Source organism: Leucopleurus acutus (genome assembly GCF_964270905.1).
Source record: "Leucopleurus acutus genome assembly, chromosome: 12".
NCBI classification, from domain to species: Eukaryota; Metazoa; Chordata; class Mammalia; order Artiodactyla; family Delphinidae; genus Leucopleurus; species Leucopleurus acutus.
The window spans coordinates 81,475,013-81,497,933 of NC_139154.1; the positions used below are offsets into that span (position 1 = coordinate 81,475,013).

At 36.9% G+C, this 22,921-nt stretch overlaps 1 protein-coding gene across 1 annotated transcript in view; it reads right to left on the reverse strand.

The window, feature by feature from the left end:
- Positions 1-3,764: 3,764 nt before the first annotated feature.
- Positions 3,765-22,921, reverse strand: part of WDPCP (WD repeat containing planar cell polarity effector) — a 276,624-nt gene continuing 257,467 nt past the window's right edge. Inside the window, exon 15 of the mRNA XM_082852381.1 lies at positions 3,765-3,853. Within this exon, the coding sequence (XP_082708507.1) occupies positions 3,846-3,853 (8 nt within the window). The 3' untranslated portion in view covers positions 3,765-3,845. The remainder of the gene's footprint in view (positions 3,854-22,921) is intronic.

A 22,921-nucleotide genomic window follows, 5' to 3' on the forward strand; every position in this document is an offset into this window, starting at 1 on the left:
ACACCGATTTATGATAAAAACTCTCCAGAAAGTGGGCAAAGAGGGAACCTACCTCAACATAATAAAGGCCATATACGACAAACCCATGGCCAACATTATTCTCAATGGTGAAAACTGAAACCATTTCCTCTAAGATCAGGAACAAGACAAGGGTTCCCACTCTCACCACTATTATTCAATATAGTTTTGGAAGTTTTAGCTGTGGCAATCAGAGAAGAAAAAGAAATAAAAGGAATCCAAATCAGAAAAGAAAAAGTAAAGCTGTCACTGTTTGCAGATGACATGATACTATACATAGAGAATCCTAAATATGTTACCAGAAACTACTAGAGCTCATCAATGAATTTGGTAAAGTAGCAGGATACAAAATTAATGCACAGAAATCTCTTGCATTCCTATACACTAACAATGAAAAATCAAAAGAGAAATTAAGAAATCACTCCCATTTACCATTGCAACAAAAAGAATGAAATACCTAGGAATAAACCTACTTGAGACAAAAGACCTGTATGCAGAAAACTATAAGACACTGATGAAAGAAATCAAAGACTATACAAACAGATGGAGAGATATACCATGTCCTTGGATTGGGAGAAAAATGATTATACTACCCAAAGCAATCTACAGATTCAGTGCAATCCCTATCAAACTACCAATTGCATCTTTCAAGGAACTAGAACAAAAAATTTTACAATTTGTATGGAAACACAAAAGATCCCGAGTAGCAAAAGCAATCTTGAGAAAGAGAAACAGAGCTGAAGGAATAAGGCTCCTTGACTTCAGACTACACTACAAAGCTACAGTGATCAAGACAGTATGGTACTGGAACAGAAACAGAAATATAGATCAATGGAACAGGATAGAAAGCTCAGAGATAAACCCACAAATCTATGGTCAATTAATCTACGACAGAGGAGGTAAGACTACACAAGGGAAGAAAGACAGTCTCTTCAATAAATGGTGCTGGGAATACTGGACAGCTACATGGAAACGAATGAAATTAGAACACTTCCTAACACCATACAGAAAAATAAACTCAAAATGGATTAAAGACCTAAACGTAAGGCCAGACACTATAATACTGTTCAAGGAAAACATAGGCAGAACACTCTATGACATAAATCACAGCAAGATCCTTTTTTACCTACCTCTTAGAGTAATGGAAATAAAAACAGGAAGAAACAAATGGGACCTAATGAAACTTAAAAGCTTTTGCACAGCAAAGGAAACCATAAACACGATGAAAAGACAATACTCAGAATGGGAGAAAATATTTGCAAATGAAGCAACTGACAAAGGATTAATTTCCAAAATTTACAAGCATCTCATGCAGCTCAATATTAAAAAAACAAACAACCCAATCCAAAAATGGGCAGAAGACCTAAATAGACATTTCTCCAAAGAAGATATACAGATTGCCAACAAACACATGAAAGAATGCTCAACCTCACTAATCATTACAGAAATGTAAATCAAAACTACAATGAGGTATCACCTCACACCAGTCAGAATGGCCATCATAAAAATATCTACAAACAATAAATGCTGGAGAGGGTGGAAAAAAGGGAATCCTCTTGCACTGTTAGTGGGAATGTAAATTGATACAGCCACTATGGAGAACAGTATGGAGGTTCCTTAAAAAACTAAAAATAGAACTACCATATGACCCATCAATCCCACTACTGGGCATATACCCTGAGAAAACCATAGTTTAGAAGGACACATGTACCCCAATATTTATTGCAGCACTATTTACAATAGGCAGGACATGGTAGCAACCTAAATGTACATTGACAGATGAATGGATAAAGAAGATGTGGCACATATATACAATGGAATATTACCATAAAATGAAACAAAACTGAGTTATTTATAGTGAGGTGGATGGACCTAGATTCTGTCATACAGAGTGAAGTAAGTCAGAAAGAGAAAAACAAATACTGTATGCTAACGCATATATATGGAATCTAAAAAGAAATGGTTCTCGTGAACCTAGGGGCAGGACAGGAATAAAGACACAGAGATAGAGAATGGACTTGAGGACACAGGGAGGGGGAAGGGTAAGCTGGGACAAAGAGAGAGTAGCATTAACATATATACACTACCAAATGTAAAATAGATAGCTAGTGGGAATCAGCTGCGTAGCACAGGGATATCAGCTAGGTGCTTTGTGACCACCTAGAGGGGTGGGATAGGGATGGTGGGAGGGATGCTTAAGAGGGAGGGGGTATGGGGACATATGTATACAAGTAGCTGGTTCACTTATACGGCAGAAACTAACAAAACATTGTAAAGCAATTATACTCCAATAAAGATGTAAGAAAAAATATCGTATGATAAACCATAATGGAAAAGAATATTTAAAAAAAGAATGTATATATAGGTATAACTGAATCACTTTGCTCTACAGCACTAATTAACACAACAATGTAAATCAGCTATAATTCAATTAGAAAATATGTAAAGAAAAAAAGTAAATTTTGCTTTCAGGTAGGGTGGAACAGTGTGCAGCACACCAGTATCCCATCTAAGAAGAAATAGAAATCTGTACAAAATTTTAAAATATTTATCTCTTCCATTTTAGTGACACGTGAATTATATAATACAGAATACATATAACATTATTATATATATCTTTGTATATGTATGTACACACACACATTATAGATATAGAGGAAGGCTGGAGGTAGACAGAATTTTATCAAAATTACAACCCAGCATCAATTTAGCACAGTCTCTGATTTGATTAAGGTTGTCATCCGTCATTCTTTCTACCTAGCAGAGGAAAAGGAAAGAGGAATATAACATTATAGATGACTCTATAATTTTTTGAAATCAAGAATTAGAATTCAATAAAAATAACTGGCAAAGCCAAGAGAGAAGATCATACCAATGAAAAACCAGAGATCAGATAGCAGAAACCAATTCACAGGTGGTTCAGGTATGGGCCACTACTAGACAAGGACCACTATAATTTGGTTATTAGTTTTGTTTGTTGATTTCAAGGAACATAAACATAGTCTCTCTCAAGTAACCTCATGAGCCGCCCTTTATTTCCCTCTCGATGCTCTATGTATCTGCTCAGTCTCTTTTTTTTTAAATCAGTTCATATAAGACAAATATACTAAGATTTATTTTATGTTTATATTTAAAAAAAGCATACAAAAAAATGAAACAAAATATGCCATTTACAATAGCTTAAATATCCTAAATATTTAGAAATAAATTTAAGAACCTCTGCATTGAAAATTATGAAATATTAGGAAAAACTAAAGAATTAAATAAGTGGAAAGACATATAGCATGTGGAAGACTCAATGTTCTCAAGATGTCAGTTCTTCATAAGCTGATTTTATAGATTCAATGCAAACCCAGTTAAAGTCCTAACAATATTTTTTGTGTAAATTGACAGTTGTTTATAAAATGGAAATGAAAGTGCAAAGGACTAAGAATAGTCAAGGCAATTCTGAACAAAAACAAAGCTAGAAGACTTACATAACCAGAAACCCAGACCTTTTACAAATCTATAGTTATTGAAACAATGATAATATAGTGTAGTTACCTGATTTACAGCAAAGGTGCCACTGCAGTGCAATAGAGAAAGGATGATCTTTTAAATAAGTTCTGCTGGTTCTTGTGGATATCCATTTGGTTAAAACACACATTTTTAAAACCCTGCCCAGTGTATATAAAACCAATACCCAGTGTATACAAAAACCAATTCTATATGGATTATAGATCTAAATATAAAAGGTAAGACAGGGACTTCCCTGGTGGTCCAGTGGTTAAGACTTACCTTTCAATGCAGGAGGTGTGGGTTTGATCCCTGGTCAGACAGCTAAGATCCTACGTGCCTTGCAGCCAAAAAACCAAAACATAAAACAGAAACAATATTGTAACAAATTCAATAAAGACTTAAAAGTTAAGACAAAGATCTTAAAGAAAACAGAAGCTATATCTTTATAACATAAGATATCTCTACAAACTGTTTTAAACAGGGCACAAAATGTAATCAAACATAATGGAAAAAAAATGGGAAAGGTAGCATATTACTACTAAAAACTTCTGCTCAACAAATTACAATATTAAAAAAGCAAAAAAGGGAACCCAAGAGTGGTAGAAAATATTTGCAGTAATAGGTCAGGATTATATAAAAGACTCCTGAAAAATCATAAGAAAAAAGAATGATAATGCAGTGGAATAATGATCAGAAGTCTTGACAGGCACTTCAAAACATACTCAAATTTCCGGTAAACATATAACTGGATGCTCAATTTCATGAGTCATCAGGGAAATACAAATTAAATCTATAATGTAATACCACTATCCACCCTTCAGAATGAGTAAAATGGTGGCAGGGGATAACAACTTCTGGCAAAGATGAGGCTAAACTGTAGTTCTCATGTACTGATAACAAAAATGTAAATTGTTTCAGCTACTGAATATATCTTTGGAGGTATCTACTAAAGTTGAATGTATGCGCAAATGGATAGGTATAGTCACAAAGGATATTTAGAAGAACATTTATAAAAGCCCCAAACTGGAAACAACTGAAATATCCATCAGTGACAAAATGATTACATTTTGTTACATATTGCTATATACATAATAATATGGGTGCATTTCACAAAAGTAATGTTATGTGAAATAAGTCAGACCTCAATCCTGCCCAAAAGACCCTACTAGTCATCTCCATACATTACTAAAGTACATACATTTATGAGTGAACCTATTTCCAGAGAAGGACAGATGATTCTCTTACAAGGTCAAATAAAACTGACTTGTAGTACTAGAAGTCAGAAATGTTTATCCTTTGGAGGCGTGAGAAGTTGGGACAAGGGAGCCTTTTTAGAGTGCTGATGAAGTTCATTTCCATTATCTGGATGGTTACATGGGTATGTTTACTGAGCTGAAAACTTACAGTATGTACATTCCTCCAAATGTATGTCATACTTTACCACTTACTGAAGTACACACTTACTTTCCTATGATAGAACCAAAATTCAGCCCTTTAGAAGCAAATCTTGTGATCTAACCATATTCTTCGTTGAAACCCCATGCTTTGGGACAGGAGTTTGTAATGACAGCTATATAATTGCAAAGGCTTCAGAAAAAAAGGAAAAACAGGTGATGGAAACATAAATTTATCATTGAATTTTTTGGTCAACAAATAGATGTATAAATTCTAAATAAACAGATGTATCTGCTGGTAGGCACTCTAACAGTAAAGGAACCTAGAGATTTCTCCCTTACCCTAATTGGCAAATATTTACTTTTTTCTGAGTAAAAGACTTTCCTAAACGTTTAAGCAGTTGAACTCAATTCTTTGATAGATAACAGGGTAAAAAAAAAAAAAAAAAGACTATATACTCTACAGATCTTTATGTACTATTTACTTAAGTCCTTTTAAAAGGTATTATTTTTAAGATTTCTTGAAATTCCTGACCTGAGTCATCTCTGTGATATATCACACCCTGTCACATCAAGTTAACTTACATTGGATAAAGAGAAGAAAGGTTATAAACTTAGCATGCATACCACCTGACATAAAACATTTGCCAGCTATTTCTTCTGCTTAAATGAATGCATTCCAAATATCTAGACTATTACCTATAAAAACTATAAATTTTATTAAAAAATAATGAAAGTCATCTCTACACATTATTATAGTGCATACATTTATGAGTACACCTAATTCTAGATAAGGAAAGAGTTTTACTAGAAACAACATATTTCTCTTTCACATTTTGTCTTCACCTTTGACCCTGCATATGAATGCATGTGCACAAACTTGTTTTACTTCCTTCTTAGAGGCAGTCTGACCAGGAACACGGTAACTATCTAATTATGGAATTTAGAAAATAAAGAAAAAATAACTAACTGAATTTTAACACATTTGCCCCGAAGTATTTACAGTGCTTAGGTTAACATGCCATTTGTTATGAAAAAGTTTTATGAAGATCTAAACACTTTTACTTCTGATTACTAAGGCAACATGAAATGAGAAGTTCATAAGAATTTCAGGTAATGTAGGAAAAAAGAATTTTTCTGACTGAAGCAATCACTCTTCACCCACACTTAATGGTCTCCACTAATGTAAATTATTTAGCTACATTATTAGCAAATTTACTGTAATAATGCCTCTATCTCATTTTGTTATTATAAATACATCTTTAAATCAACATACCCACTGAATGAACAAGTCAATTTCCTTTAACTTTGGAGAAATTGCTGAAGTTTACCACTGAATAGGTGAATGAACTGTTGAGCTCAAAGGCTAAGGTAAAGAAATTCAGTTCCACAGTAGTACTATAATCTTCCAGCTCACTGCTCAAAGTTATTATAGAGATTGTATGACACACTGCTCAAAGCTACTTTCCTGCATTATGCTATGAAAATGGTGTACCTGCTCGTGTTTGGCACTGTTAGGATAATATGGTAAACAAAGATGACAAAGAAAACCTTCTATCTTTTTTTTAATACCAAAAAAAACCCAAAAAAAGAAATCCCACAAAAAGCAAAACAACTCAAAAATAAGTAAAAAGTAACATTAGGCAGTAAGGAATATGGGAAATTACAGTGGATTTGAAATAAAAAAGAATGGCAAAGTGGTTCGGAGTATGAGATTAGGAGTCAAATAGGAATGGTTTTAAATTCTGCTTCTGTCACTTTGAGTCTCTGTCCTTACTTATAAACGGGAAAACTAATACTTAACTCTTACGGTTGGTTGTTATAAATGTGAAACATGACAGTAATTGCAGAGCTTAGCACTATGCTGGGTAAATAACATGTGTTAGTATATAGTAATTTTTATTTTTGATGAAGATTGGTTCCTTTATTCTCTTACCCTGATAATAGTCCATTTCTAGATTCAACACAGTAGAGAAGTTACAAACACATGCTTTGAGAAAAAAGGACTTATGTGTAACAATCTTTCTGCATCATACTTCCTTCATCTAAGATTACTGTGACCATTTAATGAGATAATGCATGGTCTTCAACATATTCTCCAGTTTATAGTATGTATTTGATAAATGGTGGCTAAAATCATAAGACCTGAATTCTGGCTCTAGCTGTTGCACTGATGAGTAAGTATGTAATTATGTAAACAAGGCACTCAGCCTTTCTGAATTTCATGCAAAAAATGGGCATAACATCTGTCCTGTTTATCTTTTAGGGTTGCTGAGATAATAAAATGATGCAGGTAAGCACGTAGAAAACGGGAAAGCCCATAAAAATGGATGGTGTTACTATACTTCTGATGGCAGTTTAGAGGTTAAGTACCATAAAAATGGGATTTAAAAATCTTTTTTATATAATCAAGAAAGCTGTGCTTGACTCTTGTTTCACAGACAATACACAAGTGATGAACATTATAATAGAAGCACCATTTTTCTCTGTTGAGATTAATTTATTGTACTCAGGATCAGAAAAGTTACTTAAAGTGAATATTTTGTCTTGTTCAACCTAACACTTTGATTTATATACATTGTAGTATAGAGTATATGACAAGTAGATTGAAGGTTTTTGTTATGCAGAAAGGCCTTCTTTGACCTCAGGAATTCACTAACAGGAATGATACATTATTATGTTATAAGATTAACTACAACTGGTAAAGCCCTTTAAAGGTGAAAAACACTCTATAAATGCTTAGCATTTATAGCTACTAACTAATAAGGTTAAGCTCTTCTTCAAAATGAGCTACTGCTTGATGAGTTGGTTTTTAAATAAGCTGACATGCCACAAGTGGCAGCTGCTATATCATGTGAGTGATTTCATGATTATTGCAATCATTAGAATGTCTGTTATTAGTTATAATTATTGATTGATTATTCCTTTAAGATTATTATTGTCTCAGAAAACTGAGGCGCCGAAAAGTGAAATAATCCGTTTGATTCCACTCATCAAGCTAGCACAGCATAAGGCTCAAGCTTCTGGAAAACCCCTGAGGTGCTGATGCTGTACAGCTGCTGTCCAATATGGTAACTACTATTAAGTGTGGCTATTGAACTCTTCAAACATGGCTAGTAAGACTGAGGAAAAAATTGTAAAATTTCATTTATTTAAAAAATTTTAAATTTAAAAACTGATACTCAGTTCAGTAATTGTAAAACTTTTAAGAATGTATGGACCAACTTGGGTACATGAAATTACTTCTTCAACTGAAAACTTTATGAAATCTAAATACAGATAAAGTATTTCTGATGAAAATTTAACATCTAATTTGAGATGTACTTTTAACATACAGTAGAAAATTTAAGGGTATGTGGCTTGCATTGTATTTCTATTGGACAACTTTGCTATATAGATTCAAAGACAAACAATAAATTATGTATGATATGGACCCTACGCCCTCTTATATCCATCTGGAGAAGGATATATGAATGTTCAAAATTCAGTTCCAGGAACTGAATCAGGAACAGTTATAGGTCTTTTCTTTGATAGTGGACACTTGGCTTCAGGAACCATAACCTGGGATTACCTCAGTTACGTGCTGTTAAATGACTAACAACCAGCTCCCAAAATCAACCAGTTTCTTGATTTCTGTGGTGTAAATTATTCCTACCATGGCCAGTTTTGAGCTACCAACATGATGTCCCTGAACTTAGAATTGGGAAGAGATACCCTTAATTGGCACTTGAAAGGCCACAGGAGCCAGCCCTAGTGCATCACTGGAATACTTTATGAGTTCCTGACATCTGTATTTCTTGAAAGTTTTGTAGGTATGTATGTCTGTTGTGGGGGCTGAAGTAGATCGGCTTTAAACTGAGTTCTACCCCATAGCAAATTGTAGGATGATTAGACCTGGGAATGAAGGGCATTTTATTTTCTTTAAGCCTAAGGGATGTAAGTCACTAGAAAAACCCTGACTCTTCCTTTACTCCCATTGAGAATACAGATTTATGGTTACATGAAGCCATTTTGTGAACTATAAAAATGGTTAAAAGCAGGTAAACATACTAAATTTTGATAAGACAGATGCATGATTTTAACTCATAAACTTTATATACCAACTGTATAACAAATACTTTCTTTTGCAAAGAGACATCTTAGGGACATGGTAAGAATATAGGAAGAATTGATATAAATTCTGACACATTGTGAAGAGAATTTAATACATGTAAAATATCTGTAAGACTTCCAAATTCAGCTCTAAAGTTCAATAATTTTATGACTTTTGTTAGTGACTATATGTGAAATCATTCTGTTTATTTAGAAGTTACTCAGTTTCTGTATTAGCTCCTTTGCTTGGACACCCTGATGTTACGTCTCATGCTAGAGTAAATTTCTGCATAAAGTAAGTCTTTTAAAGGCAGTATTTAGGAGGATTTAATTCAAAAGTATTTTTTTTAAGATTTTTTTTTTGATATGGACCACTTTTAAAGTCTTTATTGAATTTGTTACAATACTGCTTCTGTTTTATGTTTTGTTTTTTTGGCCATGAGGCATGTGGGATCTTAGCTCCCTGACCAGGGATCAAACTCACACCCCTTGCACTGGAAGGCGAAGTCTCAACCACTGCACTGCCAGGGAAGTCCCCAAAAGTGTTTTTGAATAAAGCAGTTCACCTTCTAAGAGAATATTCAAACTTATTTTTTCAGTATGGGTTTGTACTATTAGGTGGATATGCATAAATGATTTTTTTTTCAGAGTCGTATGTTGTCTAGAATTTTGCAGTGTTTTAATTTGGGTTCTGTCTAATCATATGTCATCATATACATAGAATTTCAGTGCTGAAAAGATTTAGACTCTTCTAGTTATATCTTATTTTATAGTTGAGCAAACTGAGACCCCAAAAAGTGACTTAAGATGTCAGATGGTTAGTCTTGACTAGTTTAACTAAAACTAGAACTCAGCTTTCCTGACTGCCACCTTAGTAATCTTAAAGTTTGTAGCATCGTACTGCATGAATCTATTTGTCTATCCACATTTCAGGATTATTGATACAAATTTTTTTTGCTGTACTCCATACTAGCCAAGTTAGCACATATTCCATTTATTCTTATCTTCATGGTTTCATTAGCTACTCTTAATATAACATACCAATCCTCAGGCAAAATTCTTCATTATTTACTTGCAGAAAATGTAACTGGGAACAATTCTGTCCTGTATCAGCACAGTTTACTAGTCTAACTAATAAGTAAGTCAGAGAAGAAGGTTTGAGACATTGACTCCTTTCTGAAAAGGAGAAAAAGTAGGGGAAAGCCCAAATAGCTTAATGTTTGCACCTTTCTCCATAGGAAAAGATTATTGTTATCTTTTGCTAAGTTACTGTAAATTTATGACTAGGTGAGTCCTGAAAAGATGACACTTTGTTTCATAATATTGTGTATTTCAGAATTCAAAAACATGTTAAATATTTAAATGATAGGTTTGACCTCAAAATCAATACCTAATTTAGAGAAAATCTATATGTAAGGCAATTAAGAACTGATATTACTTAATATGTCACATTGTGTGATTGACAACATTATGTCACTACAGAAAGTAACAAAGTTTGGATAATCATGCATTCTTAGGAATTTTACTGAAAACTTTAAGTCTCTTTTAAGTTATACAAGTGATACAGTCTTGTGTAGATCTCTGCAGCTAAGCAAAGCAGTTAGTCTTTGATGCACTTATAATTATGAAGGGTTTAATAATTATGAAGGGTTTAGGGTTATGTCTTTTGACAAAGACGCCTAGATAGGTGGGAAGGTATAGGTCAAAACTGACATCATGACACAATTAATATAAGATAGGTAAAGTAGAGCCAAAATTAGGTTGGCATGAATACATCTCCTAAGTCAAACAAGTAATATAGCTTCTAAACCACAATGTAGGTAAACAGTTAACCACAACTTCAAATATTAATAATGAGATTTTAAGTATAAGAGAGTCTTAACTTTCATGCTTTTATCATCTATAGGTATAATTTTATACACTTGTACAATGGTACCATGATTTTATAGTAAAACCAATAAGGCATTTAGGAAGAAGATAACATAAAAAAATTCAGGCTTTTGAATGGTGTTTAATGACATGGGAATGTAGGCACAATATACCACTGGGTACAAAAAGGAAGATAAATAAATGACTTGAGTTTTGTTAAATATATGCATAAGAAAAAGAAATAAGTTAACTAATATTATCAGTTATCTCTGGGTGATAATAATTTTTTTTTTTTTTTTTTTGCCACACAGTACAGCATGCAGGATCTTAGTTCCCTGACCAGGGATCGAACCTGTGCCCCCTGCAGTGGAAGCGTGGAGTCTTAACCACTGGACTGCCAGGGAAGTCCCCAATATAATGAGTAATCTTTATACTATATTTTTAATATTGTATTCTCTAAAGTTCATCACTATGCACAAATAATCTTTCATATCAATTTCAAAATATATTTTAAAAGGAGATGGCAACTTATAAAGCTACAGCCTTTTATAGCATAGTATCTGAAAGATCATATATGATAAGTGTATCTGGAAATATAATGCACTTGGAAGAATTTCTTAATATTCAGACAGCCACATTACATGCAGCTGGGAATTATTTTTGAATAGGGTTTTTAAATTATTTCCATTTCTGTGCATATGAGGATTATATAGAGCAAGTTGTCCCCCCATTTTGCTTATTTGCTTCTTCTAAATACTATTCTTCAAAATTCATTGTAACAAATGAACTTGTAGCTTTCCCCCCAAGTGGTGATTGCTTTTAGTTATAGGTGTTTTGCTGGGTGTATGCTCACCTCAATTAAGATAGTTCCCAGACTTTGTTACAGTTAGGTGTAGCTTTGTGACCAGGATCTGTCCAATGGGATATGAGCAGAAGTGATGTGTAACAACTCCTGGGTTGTACCTAAATGAGAAAAGAGTGTGCCTTCCTTCTTTTTCCTCTTTCTTGAAGGCAGGACTGTAAATCTTCAAAGATACAGAAAAAATACCCTAGATATAACAAAGCAACACGATAGAAGGAGCCTAGTAATCTGATACCAGGATGCCTTACCAGTCCTTACCACCTCCCAATAAAATTCTTTCTTAAATCATTGTGGTCACTTGCTACAGCAGCCTGACTGTTACATACTTAACATTGTGGTGGCATTATACCACTACTAGCACACTACCAATGAAGCTCATTTTACCCTGGCAAGTTTGATTCAACATTGTATTGGAGGTCCTAGCTAGAGCAATCAGGCAAGAAAAAGAAATAAAAGGCATTCAATTCAGAAAGGAAGAAGTAAAACTGTCTCATTTTGCAGATGACATGATATTATATGGAGAAAGTAAAGAGGCCACCAAAAAAAATGTTGGAACTAATAAAAGAATTCAGTAAAGTTAGAGAATACAAAATCAATAAACAAAAATCAGCTGAGTTTCTATACACTAGTAATGAATTATGAGAAAGAGAAATTAAAAAAGCAGTCCCATTTACAACTGCATAAAAAATGAGAATAAATTTAACCACAGAAATTAAAGATCTATACACTGAAAACTATAAGACTTTGATGAAATTGAAAATGACACAAATGGAAAGATAGCTCATCTTCATGGATTAGAAGAATTAATGTTAAAATGACCATACTACCACAAGCTATCAACAGATTCAATGCAACCCCTATAAAAAGTTCCAATGGCATTTTTTAACAGAAATAGGAAAAACAATCCTTAAATTCGTGTGGAACCACAAAAATCCTTGAATAGACAAATCCTGACAAAGAACGAAGCTGGAGGCAGCACACTTCCTGATTTCAAACTATACTATAAAGCTATAGTAATCAAAACAGTATGGTACTGGCATAAAAATAGACATGTAGATCAATGGAATAGAATAGCTACATCAGCTAATATTTGACAAGGGAATCAAGACTACTCAACAGGGAAAGGATAGTCTCTTCAACAAATGTAGTGGGAAAACTGGATAACTGCATGCAAAGAAGTGAAACTGCACCCTTATCTTACACCACTCACAAAAATTGACTCAAAATGGATTAAAGACTTAAACATAAGACCTGTAAACATAAAGCTCCTAGAAAAAAACATAGGGAAAAAGCTCTGTGACACTGGTCTTGGCAATGATTATTTTTGAAATGACAGCAAAAGCACGAGCGACAGAGATAAATAAGTGGAACTACATCAAACTTAAAAGCTTCTGTGTGGCAAAAGAAACAGTAAAAACAATCGAAAATATCAGCAGAAGACCTGAATAGGCATTTTTCTTAGCGAGACATACAGATCGCCAACATGTTCACGAAAAGGTGCTCAACACTACTTTTAACCAGGGAAAATGCAAATCAAACCCACAATGAATTATCATCTTGCACCTTTTAGAATGGCTATCATCAAAAAGAGAAGAGATAATAAGTGTTGGTGATGACATGGAGAAACGAGAACCCTTGTGCACTGTTGGTGAGAATGTACACTGGTACAGGCAATATGGAAAACAGTATGGAAGTTCCTCAAAAAATTACAAATAGGACTACCATACAATCCAGAAATTCCACATCCGGGTATATTTACAAAGGCAATTAAATGGATATTGAAAAGATAATCTGCACTCCCTTGTTTACTGCAGCATTGTTCACAATAACCAAGACACAGAAACAACCTCAATGGATGAGTGGATAAAGAAGAGGCTGTGTGTGTGTATAACTACATACAATGGAATATTCTTCAACCATGAGGAGAAGGAAATCCTGCCATTTGTGACATTTGGATAGACCTTGAAAGCATTATGTTAAATAAGTGAGACAGAGGAAGACAGATAGTACTTAATACTGCTTATATGTGGATCACAGAAAGCTGATCTTGTAGAAATAGAATAGAGTGGTGGTTACCAGGGGCTGAGGGGTAAGGGAATTGGGGAGATGTTGGTCAAAAGGTACACAATTCCAGTTATAAGATGAATAAGTTCTGGGTACCTAACACACAGCACTGTGGTTATAGTTAACAGTACCGTATTGCTTTATTAAAAATCACTAAGAGTGGGGCTTCCCTGGTGGCACAGTGGTTGAGAGTCTGTCTGCCAATGCAGGGGACATGGGTTCGTGCCCCGGTCCAGGAAGATCCCACATGCTGCGGAGCGGCTGGGCCCGTGAGCCATGGCTGCTGAGCCTGCTCATCTGGAGCCTGTGCTCCGCAACGGGAGAGGCCACAACAGCGAGAGGCCTGCGTACTGCAAAAACAAAACAAAGCAAAACAAAAAAAACACTAAGAGAGTAGAGTTTATTCTCACAACAAAAAAGAAATGGTAATTATCTGATGTGATGGAGGTGTTAGCCAACACTATGGTGGTAATCATATTGCAATATGTAAGTGTATCAAAAACACACTGTGCATCTTAATTTACACAGTGTTATATGTCAATTATATCTCATTAAAGTTGAAAATCAATAAATAAAAAAACAATATCAACAAAAAATAAGTTCATAGGAATAAATATTAATAAAAGATGTGCAGGACAATTATGAGAAATTAATGAACATCATTAAAGACAGTCAAAGACCTGATAAAAGGAGAGTATGCCACATTCATGACAGGAATATTCAGTACTGTAAGGATGACAATATTAGCTTTATGCAATTTCACTTAAAATACCCATGAAGTTTTCATGAAACTTGACAAAGTAATTCTCAGTGAAGCTCATATGGCAGAGCATAGCACATGAACAGCTAAGGAAATTTTGAAGAAAAACAAGGTGGGGGGAGATATCTATTAGGTATTTCTTACACAATTTTGTGACGAAGACAGTGTGGATTGGTACAGGGATATACAAATAATCTATGCTTAAAAGGCTTTCTTCCCCTGAAAACCCATCTGCTCACTGACTTTTAAAATTTTCTACTTTTCCTTTTTTTTCCATTTTAATTTTGTATTATAACTCTTTCCTCATGCACTCCTGTATTCATTCATTCAACAAATACTTATTCAGTTACTTATTGTGCAAAGGTCTATACCAAGTGCTATGGATTCAATTTAGCCTCTGTTTATTAAGTCCAACATCTGGGCTTCCTCAGAGGCTGTTTCTACTGATTGTTTTTTTTTTGTTTTGTTTTGTTTTTTACTGTTTATGGGTCATACTTTATTTCATTAAATGTCTTATCATTTTCTGTTCAAAATTGTGTTAAGGGGGGATCAAGATGGCAGAGGAGCAGGAAGTGGAGCTTACTGCCTCCGACAAATACATAAAAAATACATCTACAAGTGGAATGATTTGTACAGAACATCTACTGAACGCTGGCAGAAGACCTCAAACTTCCGAAAGGGCAAGAAAACCTCCACATAACTGGGTAGGACAAAAGAAAAAGAGCGAAAGGAATCGGGATAGCACCTGTGCCCCAGGGATGGAGCTGTGAAGGAGGACAGGTTCCTGTACCCTGGGAAGTCCCCTAACTGGTGGGGAGATCAGCCTGGATGGAAGAGTAGCTTTGGAGCCTCAGAGGAGAGCGTAGCAACCAGTTTGCTGTAGGCAAAATGAAGAATGACATGCAGAAACGGTTGGTACTGCCACCCTGTGCTCCTCAGCCTCAGATGCTCAACCGTTGGTGCAGGTAGGGGCTGGGTGCTGAAGTTCAGGCTTTGGAGCTCAGACCTGGGAGAGGACCACAGTTGGCTGTGTGGACACAGCCTGAAGAGGCTGGAGTGTGGCAACTGAGGGTACACTCGGAAGAAGCTGGGGCCCACCAAAGAGGCAAGGCTCCATTGGGGGTGCAAGGGAGAGGGGTGGGAGTGGGACCTCCATAGGAGCCTCTTTCTCTGTGTTCACTCTCAGGCAACAGGACACCATCTACATGAGCTCCAGGGGTGGGTGCAAGCCACCAATGCCATCCTGGGTTCCAGAGATGGGCATATGCTGCCGCCTCCGCTAAGAGTCCTGCAAGTAGGTGCCAATCACTACCCCCACTGTCCCATGAGTGCACGGACCACCGCTGCTGCTTTGAGACCCACAAGAAGATGCTAGTCACTGCCCTCACTGTCCTGGGAGTGTGTGAGCTGCCACCACCACCAAGAGACATGAGAACAGGTGCCAATCACTGCCCCTGCTGTTGTGGGAGTGCACAGGCAGCCGCTTCCACTAAGAGATGTGGGCACAGGTGCAGGTTGCTGTACGTGCCATCCTGGGAGCATGCACAGGCCACCACACCTGTACACCCCCATTTCAAGGGGATAACAGCCAGCACATGCTGAGGAAAGAGGCATAAAGAAACTAAACTAAAAGCAGCCCCTTGATTGCGGACAAGATGGCAAAGTAGAAGAACTTGAGCTCACCCTCTCATGAAAACATCAAGATCACAGCTAACTGCTAAACAACCACCGACAAAAAAGATTGGAACCTACCAAAAAAGATATTTACATCCAAAGACAAAGAAGAAACCACAACGAGATGGTAGGAGGGATGCTTTCATGATATAATGAAATCCCATACCCACCGGGTGGGCGACCCACAAACTGGAAAATATATCACAGAGGTTGTCCCACAGGAGTGAGTTCTGAGCCACATGTCAGGCTCCCCAGCCTGAGGATTTAGGCTAGAGCATTTGGCTTTGAAGGCCAGTGGGCCTTGAATGCAGGAGTTCCACAGGGCTGAGGGAAACAGAGACTCCACTCTTGCGAAGGCACACACAAGGTTTCACATGTACAGGGACCCACACAAAGCAGGAGCCAGGGCTAAACTCACCTGCAGGTCTTGGAAAGTGTCCTGGGGAAGCAGGGGTCAGCTGTGGCTCACTGTGGGGGCAAGAACACTGGTGGCGGAGGTCCCAGGGAATACTGATGGGTGTGAGCTCTCCTGGAGGTTGCCATTTTGGCACCAAGACCTGGCCCCACCCAACAGCCTGCAGCTCCAGTGCTGAGACACCTCAGGCCAAACAACCAGCAGGGTGGGAACACAGCCACACCCATCAGCAGACAGGCTGCCTAAGTTGTACTGAGCTCACAGCCACCTCTAAACACACCCCTTGACATGACCATGACCACCAGAGGGACAAGACCCAGCTCCACCCACCAGTGGGCAGGCATCGGTCCCTCCCACTAGGAAGCCTGAACAAGCCCCTGAACCAACCTCACCCAACAGGAGGCAAACACCAGAAACAATAGGAACTACAACTCTGCAGCCGGTGGAAAGGAAACCACAAACACAGAAAGTTAGACAAAATGAAACGACAGAGAACTATGGTCCAGACAAAGGAACAAGATAAAACCCCAGAACAACAAGTAAGTGAAGTGGAGATAGGCAATCTACCTGAAAAAGAATTCCAAGTAATGATAGTAAACATGATCCAAGATCTCAGAAAAAGAATGGAGGTACAAACCAAGAAGATACAAGATATGTTTAACAAAGAGCTAGGGGCTTCCCTGGTGGTGCAGTGGTTTAGAATCTGCCTGCTAGTGCAGGGGACACAGGTTCGAGCCCTGGTCTGGGAGGATCCCACATGCCGTGGAGCAACTAGGCCCATGAGCCACAACTACTGAGCCTGCGTGTAGGGAGCCTGTGCTCTGCAACAAGAGAGGCTGCCAAAGTGAGAGGCCCGCGCACCGCGATGAAGAGTGGCCCCCGCTTGCCACAACTAGAGAAAACCCTTGCACAGAAACGAGGACGCAACACAGTAAAAAAAAAAAAAAACTAGAAGACTTAACAAACAAACAGAGATGAACAATATAACCGAAATGAAAAATATACTACAGGGAATCAACAGAATAAATGAGGCAGAAAAACGAATAAGTGAGTTGGAAGACAGAGTGGTGGAAATCACTGCTACAGAACAGAATAAAGAAAAAGGAATGGAAAAAAAAAATGAGGACAGTCTCAGAGACCTCTGGGATAACATTAAACACACCAACATTCACATTATAGGCATCCCAGAAGGAGAATACAGAGAGAAAGGGCCTGAGAAAATATCTGAAGAGATTACAGCTGAAAACTCCCCTAACATGGGAAAGGAAAGACTCACTTCAGTCCAGGAAGTACAGAGTCCCAGGCAAGATAAACTCAAGGAGGAACATTCCAAGACATATTAATCAAACTAAAAAATATTAAAGACAAAGAGAAAATATTAAAAGCAACAAGGCAGAAGCAACAAACAACATAAAACGGAATCCCCATTAGGATATCAGCTGATTTTTCAGTGGGAACTCAGCAGGCCAGAAGGGAGTGGCACCATATATTTAAAGTGATGAAAGGGAAACTCCTACAACCAAGAATGCTTTACCCAGCGAGGCTCTCATTCAGATTTGACAGAAATTAAAAGCTTCATAGACAAGCAAAAGCTAAGAGAATTCACCATCACCAAACCAGCCTTACAACAAATGCTAAAGGAACTTCTCTAGGTGGAAAAGAAAAGGCCACAATCAGAAACAAGAAAACTATGAATGGGAAAGCTAAAGGTAGGAAAGACTCCACACACAAATATGATATCAAAACCAGCAATCGTGAGGACAGTACAAATGCAGGATATTGGAAATGCCTTTGAAATTAAGAGAGCAGCAACTTGAAATAATCTTGTATATATGTAGACTGCTATATCAAAACTTCATGGGAACTGCACACCAAAAATCTACAACAGATACACAAAAAAGAAAAAGCAATCCAAACACAATACTAGAAATAGTCATCAAATCCCAAGAGAAGAGAACAAAAGAGGAAGCAAAGAAAAAAGACCTACAAAAACAAATCCAAAATTAACAAAATGGCAATAAGAACATACATATGGATAATTACCTAAAATGTAAATGGATTAAATGCTCCAACCAAGAGACACAGGCTTGCTGAATGGATACAAAAATAATACCCGTATAGATGCTGTCTAAAAGAGACCCGCTTCAGATCTAGGGACACATACAGATTGAAAGTGAGGGGATGGAAAAAGATATTCCATGCAAATGGAAATCAAAAGAAATCAGGAGTAGCAATACTCATATCAGACAAAATAGACTTTAAAATAAAGACTGTTACAAGGGACAAGGACACTACAAAATGATCAAGAGATCAATACAAGAAGCAAATATAACAATTGTAAATATATATGCACCCAAAATAGGAGCACCTCAATATATAAGGCAAATGCTAGCAGCCATGAAAGGAGAAATCAACAGTAACACAATAATAGTAGAGTACTTTAACACCCACTTACATCAATGGACAGCTCTTCCAGACAGAAAATCAACAGGGAACATATTAGATCAGATGGACTTAATTGATATTTATAAAACATTCTATCCAAAAGCAACAGAATACACATTCTTCTCAAGTGCAAATGGAACATTCTCCAGGATAGATCACATGCTGAGCCACAAAGTGAGCCTCGGTAAATTTAAGGAAATTGAAATCACATCAAGCACCTTTTCCAACCACAGTGCTATGTGATTAGAAATCAATTACAAGCAAAAAGGTAAAAAAACACAAGCACGTGGAGGTTAAACAATATGTTACTAAACAACCAATGGATCACTGAATAAATCAAAGAGGAAACTAAAAAATACCTAGAGACAAATGACAATGAAAACACGACAATCCAAAACTATGGGATGCAGCAAAAACAGTTCTAAGAGGGAAGTTTATAGCAGTACAATCTTATATCAGGAAAGAAGAAAAATCTCAAATAAATAACCTAACCTTACACCTAAAGTAACTAGAGAAAGAAGAACAAACAAAACACAAAGTTAGTAGAAGGAAAGAAATCATTAAAGATCACAGCGGAAATAAATGAGATAGAGAAGAATAAAACAATAGAAAAGATCAATGAAACTAAAAACTGGTTCTTTGAAGAGATAAACAAAATTGACTCATGAAGAAAAAAAGAGAGGGCTCAAATCAATAAAATCAGAAGTGAAAAAGAAGTTACAACAGACACCACAGAAATACGAAGGACCATAAGAGACTACAAGCAACTATATATCGACAACCTAGAAGAAATGAACAAATTCTTAGAAAGGTACAACCTTCCTAGACTGAACCAGGAGGAAATAGAAAATATGAACAAACCAATTACAAGTACTGAAATTGAAACTGTTGATTTAAAAACTTCCAACAAACAAAAGTCCAGGATCAGATGGCTTCACAGGCAAATTCTATCAAACATTTAGAGAAGAGGTAACATTGCAGAGGAAGGAACACTCCCAAACTCATTCTATGAGGCCACTGCCACCCTGATACTGAAGCCAAAGATACCACAAAAAAGGGCTTCCCTGGTGGCGCAGTGGTTGACAGTCCGCCTGCCGATGCAGGGTACACGGGTTCGTGCCCTGGTCTGGGAAGATCCCACATGCCGTGGAGCGGCTGGGCCTGTGAGCCATGGCCGCTGAGCCTGCGTGTCCGGAACCTGTGCTCTGCAACGGGAGAGGCTACAACAGTGAGAGGCCCGCGTACCGCAAAAAAAAGAAAGCTACCACAAAAAAGAAAATTACAGGCCAATACCACTGATGAACATAGATGCAAAAATCCTCAACAAAATACTAACAAACCAAATCCTAACCGAATACATTAAAAGCATCATACACCATGATCAAGTGGGATTTATCGCAGGGATGCAACGATTCTTCAATATCCACAAATCAATAAATATGATACACCACATTAACAAATTGAAGAATAAAAACCATATAATCATCTCAATAGATGCAGAGAAAGCTTCTGATAAAATTCAGCAATGATTTATGAAAAAACTCTCCAGAAAGTGGGCATAGAGGGAACTTACCTTAACATAAAAAAGGCCATATATGAAAAACCCACAGCTAACATCATTCTCCATGGTGAAAAACTGAAACAGGAACAAGACAAAGATATCTACTCTCACCACTTCTATTCAACATAGTTTTGGAAGTCCTAGATACAGCAATCAAAGAAGAAAAAGAGGGGCTTCCCTGGTGGTGCAGTGGTTGAGAGTCCGCCTGCCAATGCAGGGGACACGGGTTCGTGCCCCGGTCCGGGAAGATCCCACATGCCACGGAGTGGCTGGGCCCTTGAGCCATGGCCGCTGAGCCTGTGCGTCCGGAGCCTGTGCTCCGCAATGGGAGAGGCCACAACAGTGAGAGGCCCACGTACCACAAAAAAACAAAAACAAAAGAAAAAGAAACAAAAGGAAACCAAATTGGAAAAGAAGAATAAGACTGCCACTCTTTGCAGATAACATGATACTACACATAGAAAGTCCTAATATGTTACCAGAAAACTACTAGAGCTCATCAATAAATTCAGTAAAGTTTCAGGATACAAAATTAATACATAGAAATCTTGTGCATTTGGGGTTAATATATACACCACTATATATAAAATATGTAATCAACACGGACATACTGTATAGCACAGGGAACTCTATTCAATATTCTGTAATAACCTATATGGGAAAAGAATTTGAAAAAGAATGGATATATGTAGGTTTATAATTGAATCACTTTCCTGTACACCTGAAACTAACACAACATTATAAATCAACTATACTGCAATATAAAATAAAAATTAAATTTAATTAAAAAACCAAAATTTTGTTGAAAAACTGCATTTAAGTAATATGTTTAAATATTATAAATATTTAATAAATGTGTAAATGTTAAATATATTAATATATTTAAATATAATGTGGCAACTCTGTAAATCACTCTTCTTCAAGGTTTGTTGTTGCTATTTGTTGTTTGGTAACTTTTGAACTAATTCTGTAAAGTCTATATCCTTTGTTGTGTGCAGCCACTGAAATCTCTTTTCAGTTACCTAAATAGTCATCTACAGATTGGATAAAGATTTTTAATCCTAGAATCCTATCTTGGAATCTTTTTGGGTGGGGGTTCTGTGTTTTAGGGAACCCCTTGAATGCTCAGCTAGGCATTTTACAACTCAGCTTTCGCCTCCACTGCTTGCATGCATAGAGCCTCCAGATCAGCCAGAGGTGAGAATTTCGGTGACCATCTCATATATTTCCTAAGAATGCACACAGTCCCGGGCATGCACACAGTATTATACAGAGTCCCAGAAAGATTTTCGAGCTTTTCAAATCTCCTATGGATATCTTATTCTCTAGAATTTCCTTTTTAGCTTTTTGGTTGGCTTATTGTTTGCCCCAGTACTTATTTACCTTCTCAGGCAGCCAAAATCTTAAACAACTGCCTCTAATAGTTTTCCACAAAGCACCCTGGGGAAAAGGCTTTTTCACAAAGAGTGAGCTTCCAATCAGGTCAAACAAAGAAAGGCTTACACAAGAGGTCTTCCAAGGAACCATCAGTCAAATAATGATAGTTATCTGGGATTGGGACTTTGAAGGACCTCCAATACTGTTCTTTACTCTCTGCTGGCTCCTGGAGCTGCTGATTTTCACCAGGATTATGGGCTGTGGTTTTCAAGGCTACTGTGGAGCTGGGTGGTGGGGCAGATGGGAAAAGGGCAAGTTAAAACACTACAAAGAACTTCCCTGGCAGTCCAGTATGTAAGACTCCATGCTCCCAATGTAGGGGGCCTGGGTTCAATCCCTGGTCAGGGAACTAGATCCCATATGCATGCTGCAACTAGGAGTTCCCATGCCACAACTAAGAAGTCCACCTGCCACAACAAGATCCCACATGCTGCAACTAAGACCCAGTGCAGCCAAAATAAATAAATATTTTAAAAAACCCAACAACACTATAGAACTTGCTGTTCTTACATGAAATTCAGTTGTTTTTCTTGAAACCCTCCCCAGATTGCTGCATTTGGTTAATTTACAGAAGTCTGATAAAGACAAAGCAATAAAGGAAACTGAGAAGGAATGGCTGGAAAAATGTTAGGAAGAAAATCATGCAAGAATGATGTCAGAGAAATCACAAGAAGAAAATTTCGACATGGAGGGAGTAGTGAATAATATTTAACTACTGTTGTAAAGGTTATATAAGTTGAGGACTTAAAAATGCCTACTCAATTTACTGTCATGGTGGGGTAGGGAGAGGGGAGTCACTGTAACATTGTGAAAACTGTTTTGGTGGAATAAT